Source organism: Martes martes, assembly GCF_963455335.1.
Source record: "Martes martes genome assembly, chromosome: 2".
Taxonomy (NCBI): domain Eukaryota; kingdom Metazoa; phylum Chordata; class Mammalia; order Carnivora; family Mustelidae; genus Martes; species Martes martes.
In genome coordinates this window covers 117,159,238-117,182,566 of record NC_137889.1, presented here as the reverse complement: position 1 = coordinate 117,182,566, position 23,329 = coordinate 117,159,238, and the positions used below count along the sequence as shown (strand labels likewise).

Sequence of the window (23,329 nt, the reverse complement as noted above, 5' to 3'; positions counted from 1 at the left end):
TTAACAATTGATAGCTCATATATACTCAAATATAACTTGTCCCAACCTAAACCCAATTCCCTACCCTCATCGCTCCCCACATAGTTTTCCCCATCTCAGTAAAGTGTACTATTGCTCAAATGAGTTACCTATAAATCTGCAGCAGATAGATAGAAGTTCCAAAGAAAGATTATAGGTAATTATTATGTTCCTTTATGATGTCTGTTAAAATAATGAACATAAAATAATGCCCTCACATTAGTTCTTCAGCAAAGACATTACTTCAGCATCTTTAGCCATTTAAAATCAATTCCACTTTTCCCAATTTCTGAGGCAATTCACAACCCCCATATCATTCTATAGTTATACCAGGTGAAAAAACTCTCAACTTATAAACAAGTCTTGAAAACCTTAGTCTTAAAAGACGGTGTTTTCCTAGGAGGCAATATCATTTGTTAGTGAAACAAACACATAAGTTGTTGGCTCATTCCTGGCAGAGTACACAGAGGGCAAGGAGAGACCGAAGAAAGAGTGGCCAGTCCAAATTGGGAAGTGGTGGGTTTAATAAGCAAGGGAACTTACTTACAAGGCTTATCTTCAGCGGCGGCTAGATGAGTAGATCTCCACACTGGCTGACAGAATCTTTAAAGGTTATATAGAGACCTTCATGGGGTTTAGTCACATATACCATCCAGATAGTTCAACAACAGTCTCTTACAAGGCTGCATTCCTGAAAATGGATCCCATGGTGGTAATGGTGGGCAGAACGTACATCTAAGGATGGGGGTGGGAATGGGGAGCTTCCCATTGCCCATATCCCAGCCCCAGGGTCAACTGGCGGTCACATCCTCTGGACGACCTTCTCCAACGTAATTATATATGTGTATATAAAAATCTTAGAAGCCTGTGATTACAATATAAAGTTACACTTTAAAAAAATAACCCAATTTATTATGGGACAAGACACCAGTTCACTAAATTCAGTCCCCATTCAGGGTGTTGCAGATGCTCCTGAAGTCTCCTCACAGTGATGATATTCCATGTGCTTCTGAACTCAGTCCTCAGAGTCTTCCACTCTGACTGGGTCTTGTCGCCATGCTCAGTCTCCTCCACTCTTCAGATCTAAAGTGAAAAAGAACCCTGCCCTCCTCACTTCTAAACAATGGCTCTTGGCTCATATTTGTGGAGATGGGACTCAGAAGTCCTCGTGGGAGGGTGAAGAGTGCTCCAGAGGAAACAGACTCACTCTCACTGTTGCTGTCAGCACAGAACCTTTGTGAGGTCAGGAGAAGCTCTCTAGACCTACTCCCAGATCAATTAGCATATTTGTAGAATTCTCTCTGTCTCTAAGTTTAGAAACGACTCTTAGATCTAGGAAGAAGGAGAAAGTCCAAAAAGTCACCTTAGTTCTTGGCCAGTGAAACACTATTCATTTTGGTGAACAATAGAAACACTGGTTCCTTTCAAAAGAAAATTCCACCCTACCCATGAGGGTAAGTTTTTAATGTGAAGTCCCATTAAAACAATAGAATTGCTAAATTATCTACCAACTTGCTCCTCAGTGGTTAAATTATTCTTATTTCTAGTCTTTTGTTATTCTAGTATATATGCTGTTCTTCTTGTTGGCTATGGTAGATTTACTCTGATAAGTAAAATTTACAAGTATTTTGGTAAAATAGTAAGCCAAGATTAGTAAACTTAGAATGTGTACTCATTGCAGAATTCCCTGGGGTTTCATCCTTTATCTCCTTAATTCCATTGTCACAGATAATGCTGTTAATAATGATAATTATGATGATGGTACCATAACAACATTGTTGAGCATTTATTATGTGCCAAACTGTACAAAGTACCTTACCTGCATTATTTCATTTAATCCCCACAAATTTTTGTGATTAGGATTTTAATTACTGCCATTTTTATTGGTGAGGATAACTGAAGGGTAGAGAGGGAACAAACAGCTTGTTAAGTGGCAGAAACAGAAATCATGACTTGGTCTGACTGCAGAGCCCTATCTCTGTCTGCCAGACTGATTTCTGGGGAAAAAAAAAAAATCAATTCAATCCTTTGCTTAACAGTTTTCATTGCCTCTCCAGTGCCTTTGAGGGACCCCAAGAGCTAGCTTAGCCACTTGCCTGATCTCATTCCTCTCCTCATTCCTCTGGAACTCCACCTTTGAGCTGTACGGGACCACCTCACATCTGAATGCCTCAGGTTCCTTGTCTTCCCTCTTCCACTCCTGCTAGTCCTGCTATCCCTCGCTCCTTTTTTTGCCCAACTTATTATCTTCGGGGACTCAGTTCGGATGCCCCCTCCACCAGGGATATCTCTCCCACTTTCCAAGTATGGGTCCAATGTCTCTTCTTAGATTTTCCCATGGCAACCTGGTCTTCTCACCAAATGCTAATCCACTGGACTGTACTTGAAGCTCCTACCAGACCAAGTGTTGGCAAACTTTTTCTGTAAAGGGCCAGGTAGTATATGTTTGAGGTTTTTTTGAGCCTCGTGGCCAATGTCACGACTACTCAACTGTGCTGCTGTAGTGCAGAAGCTACCACAGAGAGTATGATAATGAAGAGCATGGCTCTGTTGCAATAAAACTTTATTTATGGACATTGAAATTTGAATTTTATAGAATTTTTATGTGTCACGAAACATTATTCTTCTTTTGATTTTCCAACCATCCAAAAATATAAAAACCATTCTCAGCTTGCAGAATGTACAAAAACAGGCAGGTGAGTCACATTTTGCAGTTTGCCAATCCCTGTACTCTTCCATGAACTCTTAACAGCCACAGAAGTGTCTCCTCCAACTATATGTCCACAGTGCCTAGTACAGCACCCAGCTTATAGTGAGTGCTTAATAAACACTTGTTAAATAAGTAAAACTCACACAGCTAGTAGTGAGTGATAGTGCTAGGATTCCAACCTGAGTCAACTTCACCTGGCGTGTGATATCACACTGCTCAATCTGTGGCTAAAACCATAAATGATATACTAGAGTCAGAGCAAAATATTCAAAATATTTAAAAGTGTAATTTATTACTTTATTAATATTTTTATATTTAAAAATTTAAATATTTTCTATACTTATATATTTTTAATTTAAATATTAAAGCATGGTGCTGTAACTTTATATTTAACTTTAAAAAATTTCTTCTAGAATCGGTTTTGGTAAGTTACATTGTCACCAGAGATTTCAATTTTAATTAGTTTGTTGTTGTCTCTTGGGGGGGGTAACGTTGCCTATTTTATTTTAAAAATAAAATCTCATACAGAGTGGCAACATTGCCTAATTGCTAAGAGCACAGTCTTTGTAACCAGACTGGTTTTTTTTGACACCACATTGCTTATTTGAAGTTCCCAAGAAAAATAAAAACATATATCTAAACAAGAATTTGAACGAGAATGTTCATGGCAACATTGTTCATAACAGCCCAAAAGGGGAAGCAACCTAACTTCCCATCAAATGATGAATGGGTAATGAAATGTGCTATATCCCTACAATGGAGTATTATTTGGCAATAAGAAGTACTGATACATACTGCATCATGGGTGAACCTTGAAAATATTATGCTAAGTGAAAGGATACTCACAAAGGATTACATATTGTAGGATTCCATTTAAATGAAGTATCTAGAATAGGAAACCTGTACAGATAAAAAGTAGACCCATGGTTGCCTAGGGCTGTAGAATGGGAGAGTAGGGGAGAAAGGGGAGTGACTACTAACAGGCAGAATCTATTTGGGAGGGATGAAAATATTCTAAAATTGACTGTGGTGACGGCTATACAACTCTGCAAACATACTAAAAATCACTGGATCATATACTTTAAATGGATAAATTTATTAATCATGTCTCAATAAAGTTGTTATTAAAAAATAGAAAAAAGTAATTTCAGAAACACCTTGTGTAGGGCCTTGTACACCTTGGTGTAGAGCCTTGTTGAACACTTGAACTGTATTATTACTGGTATTGTTTTTTTCTCAACTTAGTCTACCATATACCCTTTTCCCCACCACCATTTAACTTGGCCTTATTTACTGTGCTTTCAGATATTTAACATAGTCCAAGTCTTGGTTATTTCAATTTTTTTAAAAGATTTTATTTATTTATTTGACAGACAGAGATCACAGGTAGGCAGAGAGGCAGGCAGAGAGAGAGGAAGGGAAGCAGGCTCCCCACTGAGCAGAGAGCCCGACTCAGGGCTTGATCCTGGGACCCTGGGATCATGACCTGAGCCGAAGGCAGAGGCTTTAACCCACTGAGCCACCCAGGCACCCCGGTTATTTCAATTTTTTAAAATATAAACCCTCTTCAAAATGTAGCTTTTGAACCAAACATAAGTTACATAAATAATCAGAGAGAGGGGTACCGGTTGGCTCAGTTGGTTGGGTGTCCAACTCCTGGTTTTGGCTCAGGTCTTGATCTCAGGGTTGATAGATCTAGCCCAGCATTGGGATCCACACTCAGTGGGAGTCTGTATGAGATTCTTTCTCTCCCCCTTCCTCTGTCGCCCCCACCACTCTGCTCTCTCACTCTCTCTCATACAAATTATTTAAAAAATTAAAAAATAAATGTTTAGAGCATCATTGTTCTTTTCTTCCAAAACATACATATCAGAAAGAACCCTGAGTATTGTCTGGAAATTCATTTTCTTTCTATATAGTCTTGTGCAGTTGTTCTCTTCTTTCATTTCCTTTCAAACTTAGAACAGAGCGGGGCCTGGCTGGCTCAGTCAGTGGAGTATGTGACTCTTAATCTCAGGGCTGTGAGTTCAAGCTCCACACTGGCCACAGAGATTACTTAAAAAATAAAATAAATATAAAGTTGGAACAGAAAGACCATAAAGAGCACAGAACCCCAGCACATGCACATTCCCTGTGACTTCACCTTTCAATTAGTATATGGTTACCAAGGTGACCACATAGTGTTAATTATACATGGAACATCAGAGGCTGGCATCAGGTGGCAGTGGGATAGGTCGGACCAAGGAAGGCTGGGAATCCAGGCTAACCTTCCTGTCTGCTGAGACTCAGCAACCCTACCACAAGAATAAGGTCAGAAATTAGTCACTAAAGGGTTTGTTACTTAAGGTCACAAGAAGGGAAGCAGGACTGAAACTAGAAGTCTATTTTATAAGACAAAGAAATTTGTGATTACTAACTCTAATTACTGGTGGAACTGTATGGTCTATTAATATTGTATTTATTTGAAAGCTTAAATATAAGGCAGATATAGGAGAGAAAGGCAAAACCATTTACTAGAGCTAATCAGAGTCATATTAAGAGGAAGAAAAATGAGGTAAAAATGCTTTGAAATTAAAATCAGAAGGCATGACTTCCAACTAAAAGACTAGTAAGTTATTTTCATTATTTTGAAATTCGGCTTTTTAATCTATAAAATTGAATTCCATCCTCACTGAATATTGAGTTATCTATAGTTCTAATCCCTTCCAACTTCAAGTATTTAGGAATTCAACACTGTCTTAGAACTGAAATCACAAATTGTTTGTCCTGGTGCCCCTGAACAAGAGGTAAGAAAGAATTTACAAACTCAAACTCAGTGGTTTTATAGAGACAACAAGCTAACTGGCTAATTGCATAGTGTTCCTATCTCCAAGTGAATACTCTCTCCTACATTGTGACATAACTGTGCTATAACAACTTTTTTTTTTTTTTTGCTCTTACAAGCTGTGCTGCTTTAATGCAGACCAGAGCTTCCTAAACTCCATCAAACATTTTCATTATACTGAGAATACGAGAAACAAATTTAAGACAATTTTTTCACTGTGGATTCTCAAATCTGACCAGTGTTGAAGCTGGATGTAGGCCAGGCACCACACCTTAAAACTGTAAAAAAGGAGAAGGGGGAAAGGTGACCATTAGGTTTTCACCATGCTGGAATAACTTAAAATACCTGCAAAACTACTGTAGCATTTCAGCCATAGTATCATCCCCATGCAATTTTTGCTCAGGGATTTTGTCAGTAAAGGGATTTGTCAAGTATTCTTTTAATCTTCTTGTACCCCAGAAGAAAGTGTATATATCTATATCTATATCTATATCTATATCTATAGATCTATAGATAGATCTATAGATCTATAGATAGATCTATAGATCTATCTATAGATCTATAGATCTATAGATCTATATCTCTATATATAGATATAGAGATATATCTATATATAGAGATATAGATATATCGATATATATACACACATATACATATATACATATATATTTTAATATTTTATTTGACACAGAGAGAGAGAGAGAGAGAGAGCACAAGCAGGGGGAGAAGCAGGCTGAGGGAGAGGGGAAAGCAGATTCTGTGCTGAGTAAGGAGAATGACTGATGTGGAACTTGATCCCAGCACCCTAGGATCATGACCTGAGCCGAAGGCAGACACTTGACTGAGCCACCCAGGAGTCCCAGAAGAAAGTATATTTTGGAAACAAAACACTGACCTGGTTTGCTTTTGTAAGTTGGAGCAAAGTGGTAGCTATGCCAAACCTAGAGTTGGTTGAAGGTCTATCTATCTAGGAGTGGGGCATTGTGAGAAACCAGCCAGATGGTCCTAGTTTTTAAGGCTAGATAGAGAAAAGATGTAAAGTTCCAGCTGTCACATATGTTGCCTTTCTCAGTGGTTCCTCACAATACAATGAGCTAAACACTGGGTCTCTCTCTATACACGTATTGACCCCCGTTTGGGATGGGTTCAGTCATCCTCCTTCACAATCAATCTGTAGGCATTCCTAAAAGGAATTCACAGACGTCTAGCAATTTCAGATTCAGTGAAGACATTCCTTCCCATACTTTTCAGTTGGGACATCTTTCCCTTCCTATTTTACACGTTGCTAGGCTGCCTTGGGCGTTCCTTCCTCTGTAGAGCATTGTACGAATACGTCATCAAATTGTTTGTGTACACGTGCCAGATTCGCCTTTAAGTTCCAGATTCGCCTCTAAATGCTAATCCCCTCGGGGTCTTGAATCGTGCACCTTCCCGTATCCGCAAGCAACACCTGGAATATCACAGTTATGTAATATGTAATGAATGAATAGCTGAAGCCGCAACCTGTTGAATGAAAGAATGAATGAACCCTCATTAAGCACTCCCGCCTTCCTGTGGGGATCCACTGTGAAAACGTTGCTCTGATTTAACAACAGCGTTAAGATTTTTTGACCTGTTGTAGGGAAACAAACAAAACAGACGGGAAGAAGCGAAGAGGGGGAAAAAGGGGAAGGATGGGCGGCCAATACGCTCGCCGCGCTCCGGGCCCGGCCCCGCCCCCGGCCCGGCCCCGCCCCGGCCCGGCCCCGCCCCGCCCGGTCTGGTCTGTGCGCGTGCGCCGGCGGGAGCGCGGCAGCTGGTCTGAGCCCCGGCGCTGGGGCGCGCGGCCGGGAGAGTGTTTGACGTGGCAGTTCCCAGCCCGGCTGCAACTCTGTGAGCGAGACCAGACTGTGGGGACACAGGGCCGGGGGAAAGGCGCGGCGGGACGAGCGGCCGCAGCGGGAGCTGGGTCACCGGGGGCACCCGGTGCTAGAAGCTGAGCGCAGGCTCTCGGAAGTCCAGCGGCGTGCGGGAGCCGACCAGGTAATGCCTCACCCTGCATGGCTCTGGCGGGACAGCCCCTCCCCAGCCACAGCTAGAGTGGGGTGCAGTGCCCGGCCTAGGATGGGCGAGAGGCTGGATGCTCACCTGTGGCAGGTCGGCGGAGGTGACCTCATACTTTGCTCCTTTAGCCTTTTCGTGCAGTTTAATAATGGGGGGTGGGGTGGGTGGGCGTGGGCATTCTTTTACCCGCCCCCGCCCCCATCTTTTTGTCTTGGGATGCAGGAACTGCGTGGTTAGGGTCCTCAGCAGCCACAATATTACAGTGGCACGGCCAGCGGTTTTCTTGTCTCTGTATCAACTTAATTTCCTCTTCGGAGGTAGGCAATATTGGAAATAGAGTAAAAATGGCAACTGTATCTTCAAGCTTCGGGACATCCTATCCGATAGCGAAACCAATTTGTCCAAATCCGAACTTGGTCCAGGGTGAGAAGCACACCTTGGCTCTCGTTGTCCAGTGACAGTGGCCTGGGGCTTGTTCTGTGATGGAAGCTCCCCAGATTTTGATCCTAGGCCTTCTCTTGCCAAGTGGCTTTGTGCCATGTCGCCGCTTGAAGCTGAGTCAGGTTTCTGTAACTTGGTGCTGTGTGAGGAAGTTTGACGTGGCAAACTGGGTTGCATGAGGAAGCAAATTCCTGTCAGGACCAGTTAAGAGGGACCCGACTGCTTGCTTCCTGCTGTTTGGAGTGAACATCCCTGCCTTTCCTCTCCGTCACTCAGCAACAGGCTGCTACGTAGGTGTGTGCTCCTGCTGACTTCCTAACTGTGCCTGCCTGGTTGGATGAGCTTGACCAAAGCTCAGGCTGCCACGTCTCTCTCTGTTAAAGTGGGAGGAGGGTAAAATTTGTTGTCAGGAACAAAGTGGACCGGCAGGCTTTTGCCTATCTCTCCTCTCTTCAGTTCTCTCCTTCCAAGAAGAAGATGATCTTGTAACATTTTCTTTTAATTTTGGAAACTTCAGGGTTTAATAGGAAAATGAAACCAAATGAAGAATGAGATTTCCTGAATATAGATCTATTTCAAGTCTTAGCAGGTATCACCCAACTTTTACCTTAAAAGGTAGCATCCTAAAACAACAAAAGGAAAAATTCCTATGCCGGATGAAGAAACTGGAGAGAAACTGTAGGATCAGTGTTTTATGTCTGCAAAGCCTTTAGAAGCTTCATTTTGTAAGAGAGAACTGAGGCCCAAAGAGGTTCTTCACCTTATTCCATGTCAGACAGCTAAGTGTTGGTAGATTTGTAGTGAAAAACTACTTCCTTTACCAGGATTCAGAGCTTTTTTTTTTTTTTTTCATTATAAAAATTCTTTGAGCATAGTTCTATGAAATGTGTCTTATTTTGTGAAACCTGGAGAAATGGTAAATTTAAAACAAATTGATGTTTGGCTTCTGAGTAGAATCAAGATGGGTATGTTGTACTGTGAGGTGTGTGCGCATGCCTGAACATATATGAAATTGCTTTTTTCCCCTTCTTTCCTTAAATATATGTGTATATGTTCTTAGAGGTGTGATATTTAAATTAGAGAGTCTGTCATCTTTGAATGAGAAACCACCGATAACTCTCAAATGTTTGCAGGCTGCAACCTGGCTTAGACATTTTATGACTCATAAAATAAGTCCATTACCAACTTCTTTATCTTCTGCTATATTTGTTGGACTTTTGATTTTCTCTTTATCCTAGCTGCCTGACTAAAATTACTAATTAGGATAGCACTGAAATGACTCAAGTCCTAAAACATCTGATTGAAGAGTACTGGCAGCTCTGCTGGTCAGTCAATTGAATGACTTGTGATTATTGCCATTGGCATGCTTGTTCTGAAACGGGGCCATGGAAACCAAAGGCACAAAAATAGTGGATACATTATGAAAGACTATCTGGGAAATAGCTCATTCTTTCAGTGAAAAAGTGATTGGCAGTTGTTTAGATTTTGTGCCTGAGAACTTGCCTATAGAAGTGAGTTACTGAGTTCCATAGAGCTATGATTAGAGCCTTTTTAGAAGATAATGTGGTATGTTGTATGATATGAAGATGTCTCTCACACCTGATATTTTCCTCAAACAATCATAGATATTTATTAGCAGTGTTCATATTTTGAATAGCATTAAGTAACTCAAACTCTCTTGTTGACATTTGTTTTCCTTCTGTTGCAGAGTCCTTTTGTAAAGCTATCCCTTGGAATGATATTTTCATAATGAGTCAACAAGGATATGTGGCTACACCTCCCTATTCTCAGTCCCAGCCTGGAATAGGCCTTTCTCCACCCCATTACGGACACTATGGGGACCCCTCTCATGCAGGTTCTCCACCAGGTAAAGTGCATTATTTTGACTTGCATGTGATTATTGATTCTCAGGCTCAGAGACATAAGATATTCTGAAAGAGCAGCTTTAGAAGTGTTGAATGGTCATTATGTGATGCTGTGGTTTGAGTGTATAGGCTTACTTGGAGAAGTCTCTTATGGAAGAAGCCTACATCATCAGTTTGGTTATTGCTTGGAATATGACTAGTTTGGTTTTTAAATAGATTTAAAAAATAATCAGTTTGGTTATTGCTTGGAATATGACTAGTTTGGTTTTTAAATAGATTAAAAAAAAAGAAGCTTCCTGAGTGTTTTGTTTTTACCGTTAGACTTGTTCTTGCTACTAGTCAGTATTGTAAGGTTATTTGAAAATGTAATAAAAAAACAAATTAAATGTATATCAATATATATACTATACATTATATATATATATATATACATATACATATATGTGTATTTTATATATTTTGGCAATAAGATAAAAAATCAGGTTTGAAATTGGAAAAATACGATTAGGTTCATATACCAAAGATTCCTCCATGATAATAACAAGAAAAACATGGCCTTACCTTGAAATCATTATTGAACGATATTGTAAGACTACCAGTCCTTTGCTTTGGCACCATAAGACCACATTTATCAAGGGGCTGCTTGGAGGGACCACATTTCAGGGTTGGAGGGAAGCAAATAAGAGCTTGTTTCAGGTCTAATGGTCCCAAATTTCCTAAAAATATTTGTGTAAGACAGTTCTTGGGAATTCTGAGAGAATGCTGAGGAATTCAACTCAATCATTGGTGGAAATTGGCTGTGTATAAATTAGTATCTCTTGGGGCTCATGAGGACTGACTCAGATATGTAGGATCTGGGCTCTGCTGGATAGCAAGTATGGGGTGCAGAGCCACTGAGGGGCGAGGAAAGCCCTGTGGTGAGGCTGTGTTGTAGCAACCACACACAGTTTGTTGCAGAAGATGCTTGAAGACTGGGGACTTCCTGTGGAAAGTCACCCTTGTGATTTAGTGTGCCCCTAATTTTAAAAAACCTTCAGATGAAGCATCCTCCTTTTGTCCAGACCCAGTCTTCCCCACAATACTTAAAGATCTGGATCCTATAAGAACCATCTTTTTCCAGTTTCTCTCTATCTGGTGGTTTATTCCTCCTCTGCATTTGTATATGGTGAAAATTATAACTTGTTCTTTTTGAGTGCTTCCCATGTATCAAAAACTGGTCCTGAAAGCTGTACAAGCATTATCTAATTTAATCTTCACACAATGCTATGCAGTGGATTATTAGCTCTATTTTGCAGCTAAGAAAACTGACTAGTGTTACTGTGACTTATTCGAGGTCCCAGGATTCATACCAAAGTCCCTTAAGAAAATAAACAACAAACTCTAATACACACCTAAGTAGAACATTCAGTATTCTTCGCTCGTCCTTCCTCTCTTCACAGCTGTCTTCTTAAGCAAGTACTCTCTTCCTTCAGTGACCCACCATCCTTGCCTCTCTGTCCCTCCATGGCTCAGTATAGTCTCTGCTCCATAGGTTGGTCCCCCTCCACCCTTCCCACACCAAGGTCACCAGTGGCCCTATTACCAGAGGCAGTAGACACTGTCCTGTCCTCTTTTGAATTTGCCACTGTTTACAGCTCTTGTTTGTACAAAATTCTCTTCTCCTTTGGTTCCAGTGACACTATCTTTTGTTATTTTTCTTGAGGGCTTTCTGTACATTTTTTTCTAAGGAGCCCCCTACCCATTCTCAATGACCCTAGGCATTGCTATTTCTCCTTCATTGTTCTATCATCACCCCTCTTTTCCTCTCTATAGATTTTTTCCCCTAGTCTGTAACATTCCATATGACATACTAGTCTCTCAAATCTATTTCTCTAGCCCATATGCCTCTCCTAAGCTCCAGAGCCATATTTTCAATTGCCCACCTGTTTACATGGGCACATTAAACTCATCATGTCCAAAATAATTCAGAATTTTTTTCATGAAACCTATTTTTTTCTGGCATTCCATATCTCACCCAGTGTTATCATCATTCACCCAGTTATTCAAGAGAAACTTACATATTAAAAACAATCTCTTCCTTTTACCTTCTTCAATGCAGTTGTCCTCCCAAATTCTTTCGAGGTGATTGTGAACCTCTTTCCTACCGGCTTCCTCCCCTCTATCCTCTTGTCACTCTTCTTGTTCAAGCCATTCATCTTTCACCTGGATTACTAAAGTGATCTCTTACCCATTCTCTCTCTCTCTAGTACTGCCATTCTCCAACCATCCAGTTCTGTGCTGGAGGGATTTTTATGGCATGCAAATCTAATTTTTTACTTCTTTTGCTTAAAATCTTTTATGGCTTCCCACAGCCACCAATTATATTTTAAGCTCATTAGACCTTCATTGATTTACTCATTTTCTTTTTTCAGCTTGTCTGCCATGTTACCATGCCTGTTCCAACAGTAGCACTAAGCCATTAGTCACTGGGAGGCTGGTTTGTGCTCTGATTTGCGCCCCACACTACTAGAAGGCCTGTCCATGCCTTCACATTGTCATCCCGGTAGGGTTTATCTCCACACTTCTCCTTCAGATTTATTTCAAGTGTTGTGCCTGCAGGCCTTTCTGACCACTGTTCTCTTTCAAGCCTGTCTATAAATACTTTCTTCTTTTTGTGTTCTCCTAACACCTGTGCAGGCCTCTCTGCTATTTACTACACTGTATTTTAATGGATGGGCCTAAAGCAGAGAAATTAGTCCATAAATGAGTGTGTGAATGACGAGCTGCTTCATTCATCAGCAACACTCTGGTATTTACTGATATTAAAACAACAACAAGGAAACTGTCTCTGTTGTACTAAATCCTTCACACTTTAATTTAAACCTCTTTCTCCTTATTTAATTCTTAAATGGATACCAGGCTATTAGACTCTGTAAATATACCTTTCTGTAAAATAAGGTGTTTTGTTTAATTATTTAAGGTTGTCACTACATTACCCTAGCGTTTATTTTTCTGTGCTGAGTGACCCTAGGTTTCCTAATCTTCTCTGTCTTCTTTTCTAGTCTTTTGACGATCCTTTTGTTGTTTCTGTGATGGACACAGGCAACCTGGCTGTGATTCCTTGAAGTATCTATTCTTACATAGATCTGGGCAGTGTTAACGCTTGTTTTGCGTTTCTCACAGACCATACCTCCGTTTGTGCCTATCATGTGGTGCTAATGCTATGTAGTAACAAATTTTACAGATTTATTGAGTGAGCAAATTTTTTTTTTCTGGCATTCCATATCTCACCCAGTGTTATCATCATTCACTCAGTATTCAAATTAGAAACTTACTTGTGCCAAATAACGATGAATGAAATAAATCTAATCTCAGCCCTTCTAAAACTTATCTAGTGGGACATGCATTAACTAAATTGACAGTGACAATACGGGGGTAGTACCAAGATAAAGGAGATAGAAGGTGCCATGGTAGCACATGGCAGGGCACATAACCAAGACTTACAGATCAAGGGAATCTTCCTGGAAGAAATGACCTGGAAGATGAGTAAAAGTTGGCCACGTAGGGAGGCAGCTTGCTGGGGTGGGGGATGGGGTGGCACTTTGGAGCCACCTGCAAGAGGTTCAGCCTGGCTAACACAGAGTGCCAGCACTGAGAGGTATGCCTGTAATGGAAAGTGGGATCATCTTAAGACTTTATTTAGGCTTTAAGGTCAGTAGGGCACCACTGAAGCATTTTAAACTGGGAAGGGTCATGATCCCATGTATATTTTAGAAAGAGTTACACTCAACATTAGAAAGTATAGAGAAGGCATCAGACCTGGACACACTGGTTTCTGGAACAGGGTGTCTCATCCTCAGCACTGGTGACATATGGGGCCAATTAATCCTTTTTGTGGGAGGCTGTGCTGTGTGGTATAGGGTGTTTAATAGCATTCTTCACCCCTACACAGTGGAGTACAAACCATACTATACCTACCAGGCCCATGCCCGCCATCCCTAGGCTGTGGCAACCAGAAACCTTAGACATTGCCAAATGTCCCTTCAGGGGCAAGATAAGCCCTGCTTGAGGACCACTGGTATGGAAGCTAAGAGGCAAGAACTGTTGATGTCCTTGATCTAGGGTAGGGCAGTGGAAGAGGTGAGGCTCATAATAAATAGCAGCTTATATATGTACACCACCAGGCACAGTGCCTTAGGAACAGTGATCATTATGATTATGTCCATATGTTAGGGAATTTGTCTTTATTTTATTTTATTTATGGAATCATGATAAGTGCATTTATTATCTCCATCACCTATTTCACCCATCCTCCCACCCACTTCCCCTCTGGTAATCATCTGTTTGTTTTCTATAGTTAAGAGTGTGTTTCTTGGTTTGCCTCTCTCTCCCCCACCCTTTGCTCATTTGTTTTCTTTCTTAAATTCCACATATGAAAAGATCATATGACATTTGTCTTTCCCTGACTGAGTTGTTTTGCTAGACTTAATACCTTCTTAAACTATACCAAAAAAATAGAAGAGGAAGGAAAACTTCCAAATTCATCCTGTGAGGCCAGCATTACCCTGATGCCAAAGCCAAATAAAGACAGCACAAAAAGGAGAACGGTAGGCCAATATTTCTCATGAATATAGATGCAAAAATCCTTAGCAACATATTAGGAAACTGAATTCAACAATACATTAAAAAAAATCATACATCCACAATCAAGTAGGATTTATTCCCGGGATGAAAATGTGGTTCAGTGTTCGCAGAACAATCAGTATGATACATCTCATCAACAGGAGAAAGGATAAAAACAGTATGATCATTTCAATAGATGCAGAAAAAGCATTTGACAAAGTACAACATCCATTCATGATTAAAAAAACTCTGCAAAGTAGTTCTAAAGAGAATATACCTCAACCTAATGAAGGCCTTCTATGAAAAACCCACAGCTAATATCATACTCAATGGTGAAAAACTGAGAGCTTTTCCCCTAAGGTGAGGAATAAGACAAAGATGTCCATTCTCACCGCTTTTATTCAATATAGGACTGGAAGTCCTAGCCACAATAATTAGACAACTTAAAGCAGTATAAGGCATCTTTATTCATTTTATAAACTTCTTTTTTCCACAAATGATTTTTAATTCTCGTTTTAGTTTGTCAGATCCAGGGCCAAATCCAAGATATGCTTTTCTGTGATGTTGTTTTCAGCAGGGTGTTTTTGTGGATCACAGAAACCAGGGTAGCAGAAAGCGATTTGTTAGAAGGTATCCAGAAGCCAAGAGAGTGCTAGAGAAAGCCAGAACCAAGCTTGGGACTCCGTGGTCCGTGGTAATGCACACGCCACACAGGACTATTCCTTCAGTAGCCAGTGCCTTTCTACCCCAGAACTACCATCTCTCCCTGCTATTCAGGGTCTCCCAGAGGAGTGTTGTTTTGCTGAATTTAGAGAACGTGGCAACCCTAATTTGTAAGAGAATTTATGCAGTGGAGATTCCATCTTTCCAGCTCAGAACCACACAGAAAGGTAACTCAGAAAGGAAATGGAATAACTATTGAGTAAGCTAGTCTATAATATCTGCCACTGTGTTGAAGACCAGTTTGTGATTTTAGAGATTTTTTTTTTTTTTTTGGCATAAGTATAGTTAGTTCTTTCTCATGCTCTGGTTTTCCTTTCCTATTAAAATCCTCATACTATAAAGAACCCAATTTCTTTTTATCTCTGATCACTTTTGAAAATACCTGTAATGAGGAGAAGACTATGACTTTGCAGATAACAATGATACTGATTTCTCTTTGCCCCGAGGATAGAGTCCAAATGGCACACAGGACTTTGCAGCCTGACCCGACCAACCATGATAACTTCTGTTCCAGCCCCTTTTCCCCATAACCTCTCTGCCCTGCACCTTCTACCAGTCTCTTATCATGTTATGCCCTCTTATATCTTTGTACAAGTTTTCCCTTCTGCCTGAAATCCTCTATCCTGTTTCTATACTAAGAATCCTGCTTGTCTGGCAAGATTCAGCTCAAGCAGTCCTTCCTCTTTGAACTTTTTATTGATTCCTCTAGGGAGAGAGAGCTTGTCCATCTGCGTATTGCAGTACTGATCACATATTGCAGTACTGATCACAAGGCACTGTCATTGTTTGTTTACATGGTTGTGACTTCCGTAAGAGCTCTCAGTGTCTCAAAGGCCCATTGAATGTACCTTGAACAAGAATGAGTTTGAAATGTTGCCATAGAGTTGATTTTCAAAAATAAAAGGTAAAGAACATTTTAGTGAAATTGGTGTATAACAGTTCTGCTTGAGTATGTATAAACTGGGTTTTTTTTCCCCAATTTTGTTTTTGAAAATAGGGAAATTTATAAACTTGCATCCCATGGATACACATGGGAATACCCAGACAAGAGTAATTCCAAAAACTGTTTTTTGATTCTCTGGACATATTTATGAGGGTTGTTGATGAAATTGGGATTTACTTATCTAAGAAATTAAAACATCTTTGGTTTCTTACAGTATGTGTAATTATTATTTTAGCACTCGTGTTGTGGATTTTCTATTCTTGTCCAAAATAATGTTTCAAAAATGAAAATACAAGTGTGCATATAATTATTGTGTATATATACTGTTAGGATATAAATCCTTGAAAAAAGGAGGGCAGGAGATATGGTCGAGAGGAAACCAAGATTTGTTGATTGATTGCCTTATATATCAGACATTTCGATATGCTCTCATATCTATTGCCTTAATTCTCAGAACTGTTCTTAGAGATAGGGGACATTACTTCTATGACACAGTGTTAAAAGTCAAGTTTTCAGAAGATAGAAGTATCCTTGTCAGGGTCATAGCTGTTAAATGGTGGAGAAAGAATTCAAGCCCAAGTCTGTGTGACTACAAGTCTCATGTTTTTCTAACTTGCTGGCTTTGGAGTTTAGAACATCATATAAAAATGTAGTGTTGTAAGAAAAATATTTTTTTCTTAGTATATGAAAAATTGCTAAATAAGACTGTGACTATAAAGTTAATATAAGATTTTTCTTAAGTTTTTAAGGAAAAAAAAACTTTGTGATCAGTTTCAGTATTATTCACGAATACAGCCATTTCCCTGGTTGTATTACATTCTGTATTACCCAAGCATCTGAAAGCATGCTCTTGGCCGTATGATGATGATGATAATGTAAGAAACTTTTCTTTGGCAACTGCAAGGTCATCCAGTCAATCTCTTGTTACCTGAGAGAATAAACTCTCTAGAGGAAGGCATAAAAAGAAAAGAGATATTGGGTGTGAAATATCACTATGAGGTCAAGTGGAGGAGTGCACACAAGGCACTAGGAGGTCATTGATGATGGTGCCAGAGAGGAAGGTGGGGTCAAAAGTAAGTTGAATGAGCTGGAACAAAATAAGCAGATTGGAAGTGGAGAGAGATCAAATAGAAGACTTTTTTTTTTTCTTTTAAAAGACTAGAAGGAGAGTCACAAGTGATCTAGTCCAAGCCTTTCCTTTTGCAACGAGGGGAAGGAAACAGGTATTTGAATGTAAACTTCCCTCCCAACACCATACTTCTATCTGCTAGTAAATGGCCAGGCGGGGCCTTGAACTCCTCTGACCCATGTTCAGTGACTTTTCTTCTATACCGCAGTTTCTCCAGAAGAGAAAGATGTCTGCAAACAGTTCTAAAGAGAGACCTTGAAATATCTTTTGAGAAGGAACTCTTTTAAAGGAAAACAGTTATTGCCAGGAGCATCTCCTAATCACATGATTCCACATTTTTTTAAAAGATTTTATTTATTTATTTGACAGACAGAGATCACAAGTAGGCAAAGAGCCAGGCAGAGAGAGAGAGGGGAAGCAGGCTCCCCGCTGAGCAGAGAGCCTGATGCGGGGCTCGATCCCAGGACCCTGAGATCATGGCCTGAGCCAAAAGCAGAGGCTTAACCCACTGAGCCACCCAGGCGCCCCATGATTCCACATTTTATATGAGTGAATATGATGGGTTTAGGAGTCCCTCGATTGTTTATCACCCAATTATTTGGAATCCTAGAAGAATTATTAACTCTGAAACTTGCTTTGCATTTGTTGGAAAAACAGATGCTACTTTCCACTTGTTTCCTCATGCTGTAACTCAAAAGACATTTTCAGAGGGTTGTTTTTTTTTCCCTCTCCATAGTTACAGTTAGGATCTTGATGATGCTTCATACTGTTTTTTTTTCCAGTTATTTTCTGATATCCAGAATGGCATTTTCCACTGTGTATTCTAGCATTCTTAGTGTGATAGTATGTTCTATCAGGTGCTTCTACCAAATGCAAGATAATTTCTTCTGTTTTTGTTCTGTTTGATATTGAAATGGTTCTTTCCTTTTCTGTTCTCCTATCAATATGATGATCAAATAACTGTGCTGGAGACTGGCATTGTTAGGTCTGTGGTGGTTAATGCAAGTTTAAAGGAGAACTTGTCTTAACCCTTTTTTCCCCCTCCCACTCCTCCTAGTTTTCATTTTCAACCTAATGGCATTGCATCCTCGCTCTTTGCACATTCATACTCTTCTAAATTCATGCCCTTCTATTGCAGGTATGATGAAGCCAGCAGGGCCTTTGGGGGCTGCTGCCCCTGGGGGCATGTTGCCTCAGGGTCCTTCACCTCCTGGACCCCATCAGTTTGGCCAGAATGGAGCTCATGCCCAAGGGCATCTTCCCCAAAGGTGAGCTAGGTAGATTCCAACCCACATTTTTGTATATTCTACTAAAATTGTCTCACAAGTGCTTTCTAAACTAGCATGTTTATTGATTGAAAGTTTGACCTCTTGATACTGCCCACACCCTTGAAAAAGGATTTGCTAGATTGTCCTAGGAAACAAACATTTAGAAAAGTTAAGAGGGAAAAAAACAAGACCAGTACATATTAAAAAATATATAAAAAATTACTTATGTCAATACCACACATTTTAATTTTAGATTATATTCATCTCATTTTAGAGTTCTGTATTAATCTCTGATTTCTTCAGATGTCTATGCCCTGTTTGCCCCAGTACATTTTAAATCATCTATCGTGTTGAATCCTTTGCAGGACTGAGCTCAGTGCCAGCAGGTGCTTAATAAATATTTTAAAATTAAATCAGATTGTGGCTAATGGTAAAAACTGGATTTGATGTGAAAGGTACACAGATGCCAGGGAGGGATTTTTGAAAGGTAGATCGATAGTAAAAACAACACAGGAAATAAATCCTCTGTTTGTGTTTATAATAAATTAAGAAAGGGAAAAGTTGGAGGCAGGCCTGAAGAAGCCAATGTATGAGCTATATGAGATGTGTAGGCTCTGTATCCCACTGGGGACTATCCCCTGGGAAGGAAGCCAACATCACACCTGCCCTGCTGGAAGTCCCATTATTGTTTTTCTGGTGAGCTACTGCCATTGAGAATCCCAGTGCCAAAGCTATTTATAGTGTTTACTTTGGAATTTCTCCAAGGAGTACCTGGAGGCTTCATTTCCTAGGTTCCTTTTCCAGGCTGTTAGGCTATAGGGTTGGTGAGGGGAGGATTTACCCCTCGGTGTGAAATCTGGACCTGCTGTTCTGAAGCCATTCAGTCACCCTTTCAAGGGACCTGTGAGTAGTCCCTGTTAGTGGGAAAACTCTCTGGACTTTTAAATGTCATCGAGTTAATGCTCCTATAGGACGTTTGTGAAGTTGACACTTCCTGGCTCTTATTTGTCAGGGTAACATTTACCATTGACATGGTTGCTGTGAGAGACAGAGTGAAGGAAACAGAGGATGAGTGAGTCTAAGTAATCTGGTTTACATGTGGTTGTGGTTTGAACAAGGAGCACAAAGTCAAAGAAAGGGCCTGACTGGGGACCTGACCTGATGACCCCTACCTAGTGTATTAGCCTGGTGGTGGGGTACAAGGATTAGAGTAGAAACACTGAAAACAAAGATGCCTCTTCTGGCTCAAAAATGAATTGTGTGGTGCTGGTGGAGTTCCTGGGCCTCTAGGCCTCCTCATTTTGCTCACTTGTAAAATGAGGAAATAGAACTCTCTGTCCAGAGCACAGGGGAGAAAATCTGGAAAAGTTCATTGTTGTAAACTGCCACGCATTTTAGATTTTTTTTTTTAAGAAGAAATGCTAAAATTAAACAGCTGGTTTGAAGTTAAGAAAGCTTTTGGTCTTAGCCTAGATTGTATTGATCTTTTTGCTTCTTTCCATTTCTTTCCCTTCACTTAGGTTCCTTAGAAATAAGTAAACCACGGACTTTATCATCAGATAGACCTTGGCTGTGTGGTTGTGAGTGAGCTCAGCGCAAAGTCTGAAGATTGTAGACCATAGAGTCAAGATGTGTTTACTATTCTTGGCTCAGGCAGCTGTGACTTCACTTCTGTGTTCCTTAGTTCCCTCATCACAGTTTTAACCATAGTGATGTGGTTGTGAGGATTTTGATGGCTAACACATGCCGAGAATTTTGCATACTGCAGAATGCCCATGAAAGACTCAATACGTGTTAGCAGTTGTCGGTACCATTTTCAGGGCATGTAGAGAGTCTACTGTCTGTAGCTTGTCCTCCTTACTGGTTCAGTCTAGCTACTCATGACAGCTCAATCTAGAAATCTACTTTCATTCTAATTACCAAGGAAACCCTGACAGATTCTGCCCCATCTCCCCTACTATTGACTTTCTTCAACTTGAACTGTGAATTAAAGGTTGGAAATGGATTTAAAAATTAAAACATCAAGGAGAAATCTAGTATTCATGCTAAGCATCCATGGTTACCACACTACTTTGCCCTCATGGGACATATTTCTGTGTATATAGTTCAGTGCCAGGGCAAAGGGCACAGTGATTGTGCAGGTGAATCACACAGTCTGATGACGGGTTGTCAGAGAGCATAAGTGGCTCATGAAATTTCTTTGATGATTATAGCACTTCATTGGTACTGTTTATCCTTAGAGAACCCATCAAAAAATTTCTTAACTTTTACAATATCTGAACTGTTGAATGAAAACAAGATATAATTCAGAGTCATTATGTTGAATGAAATTTTAAAATTTATCATTTTTATTTTTAAAATATTGCTCCTTCCCAGGCACCATTTCATAAAATTTAAAAATCGTACCTAGCCATTTTTCTCTTTCATCTTGGCTGAAGCAGAATGTCTTAAACTTATAAGTGGTTTTGAAGTTATCTACAAAGTGTTATTGCTGGATGGGATTAATTTAGTAAATAAAAGCTGTAACTATAAATTATATAAATTATCTGTTTTAATCAAGAAATGAATTGGAGGGAAAGAGGGTGGAAAGTGGAGATTCATCTTCCCAAATTGAAGTTGATGGGGTGAAATCTGCTGACTAAGAACTTGGTTGCAAAGAAAAAGAGGGAATAGGAAAAATAAGAGTTATTTAAAAAAAAGAAAGAAGAAAATAAGAGGAATAGTTGGAATAGTTGTTTTCTCTTTATTTTTTTAATTTTTATTATTTATTTATTTATTTTTGTGGAAAGCAATGATATTGGGTAGAGGTTTTGTTTTCTCTACTCCATGGATTGAGTATTTAAAATCCAGATTTTAGGGGCGCCTGGGTGTCTCAGTGAGTTAGGGCCGCTGCCTTCGGCTCAGGTCATGATCCCAGTGTCCTGGGATCCAGCCCCGCATCGGGCTCTCTGCTTGGCGAGGAGCCTGCTTCCTCCCTTCTCTCTCTGCCTGCCTCTCTGCCTACTTGTGATCTGTCTGTCAAATAAATAAATAAAATCTTAAAAAAAAAAAATCCAGATTTTACTTCAGTCCCATCTTGACAAATTTGGTACCATGTCTCCACACTCCAGCAAACTTCAGCATACAGCTCACTACTTGAGCAATTTGTTACAAACTTAGAAATAAGAAATATTTGAGGTTGAGCAGGCCACAGACAATTGAGTCAGCTCTCTAGAGGTTTAGGACTAAACAGAAGCTAAATTTTCATGTTTTATTAATCCTCTGGTATTAATTCTTTATTGACTGCTGTGTTTTATGGCAGATCTGCCCTTTTCTGACATTCAGTGAAACAGTAAATTAAAATATAAAATTGAATGTTTTCTCTGCCCAGAAACCTGTTAAGTGAAGGAATCAACATGGGAAATATTTAAATCATATGATTCTTAATTTTAACCGTTGTGTATATAGCACAGAAAGGGATTGTTCCATTCTGTCTGCTCATTTTTTCATTTGAAAGCTGAGAGCTATGGAGATTAAGTGGTTTGCCCATAGTCACATACCAGGGTCTCCAGACTGGGAGCCTTTAGACCTGGATTCATATCTAAACTCTACCTACATATACCTACATGCTGTGTAACCTCAGATTAACTAATTTAGTAGAGTAATGAAACTGAAAATTTTTATACAATATCTTCTTTTTTTTTTAAAGATTTTATTTATTTATTCGAGAGATAGACACTGAGAGAGAGCATGAGCAAGGAGAAGGTGAGAGGGAGAAGCAGACTCCCCATGGAGTTGGGAGCCCGATGCGGGACTGGATCCCAGGACTCCAGGATCATGACCTGAGCAGAAGGCAGTCACTTAACTGACTGAGCCACGCAGGCGCCCTGAAACTGAAAATTTTTAAGTCACTTTGCATGTTTAAAAATGTTCTGTTAATCTTTTATCTAAATGAAAGTTTTTGTGAGCTCTTTACTACTACTTCATTCTTAAATTAATAAAATTGCTTTTAAAATTCAAATCTGTTTAAGATCTGCAACATTTAAGTTGGTTAGGAAAAAAAATTGTGAATTTCTAAAGCCTAATTCCCAGGACATATATTAAGCAATGAAGGATAAGTAGGCATTTATGGGTCAAAAAGTAATGGCTTAATGGTTGTATATTTTCATATTCTGTATTTTAAATAATTAACCTTTTGTTAAGTTGAAAAAAATACTGGAGGCATCTTATGTCATAACTTCCATTTGAAACATATTTCATCCTATTTGTGGTATGTAATAAATTATTCATACAATTTCATATTTTAAAAGTGTTATTAACATTTGTGAAATATCTGTGAGAATGTTTTAGAGAATTTTTTTCTTAAACAATTGAATAATCTCCCTTTCCCCCAATTTAACTGCTGGTTCCCAATTCCTGCTTATTAGATCCAAACCCTATAACAATACCACATGCTACACCCACTAATGTATTCTTTTTTTTTTTTTTAAAGATTTTATTTATTTATTTGACAAACAGAGATCACAAGCAGGCAGAGAAGCAGGCAGAGAGAGAGGAGGAAGCAGGCTCCCCGCTGAGCAGAGAGCCCAATGCGGGACTCGATCCCAGGACCCTGGGATCATGACCTGAGCCGAAAGGAGAGACTTTAACCCACTGAGCCACCCAGGTTCCCCCCACTAATGTATTCTTATAGAGCATGTACCTTCTGCCTGTGTGCGATTATTGCATGTATCTATCTCTTGTGACTTTCTAAAAAGGCAAAAGCAGGGCGCCTGGGTGGCTCA

At 39.7% G+C, this 23,329-nt stretch overlaps 1 protein-coding gene across 2 annotated transcripts in view; it reads left to right on the top strand.

The window, feature by feature from the left end:
- Positions 1–7,340: 7,340 nt before the first annotated feature.
- The window catches only part of SEC24D (SEC24 homolog D, COPII coat complex component), a 115,596-nt gene continuing 99,607 nt past the window's right edge, over positions 7,341–23,329 (top strand). The window contains exons 1-3 of one of the 2 annotated variants that reach the window (XM_080796043.1): positions 7,341–7,574; positions 9,745–9,903; positions 18,437–18,566. In XM_080796043.1, coding sequence (XP_080652169.1) covers positions 9,786–9,903; positions 18,437–18,566 — 248 coding nt within the window. In that variant the 5' untranslated portion in view covers positions 7,341–7,574; positions 9,745–9,785. Of the gene's footprint in view, positions 7,575–8,511; positions 8,626–9,744; positions 9,904–18,436; positions 18,567–23,329 lie in introns of those variants that run through there. The other variant, XM_080796044.1, reaches the window with a different exon arrangement.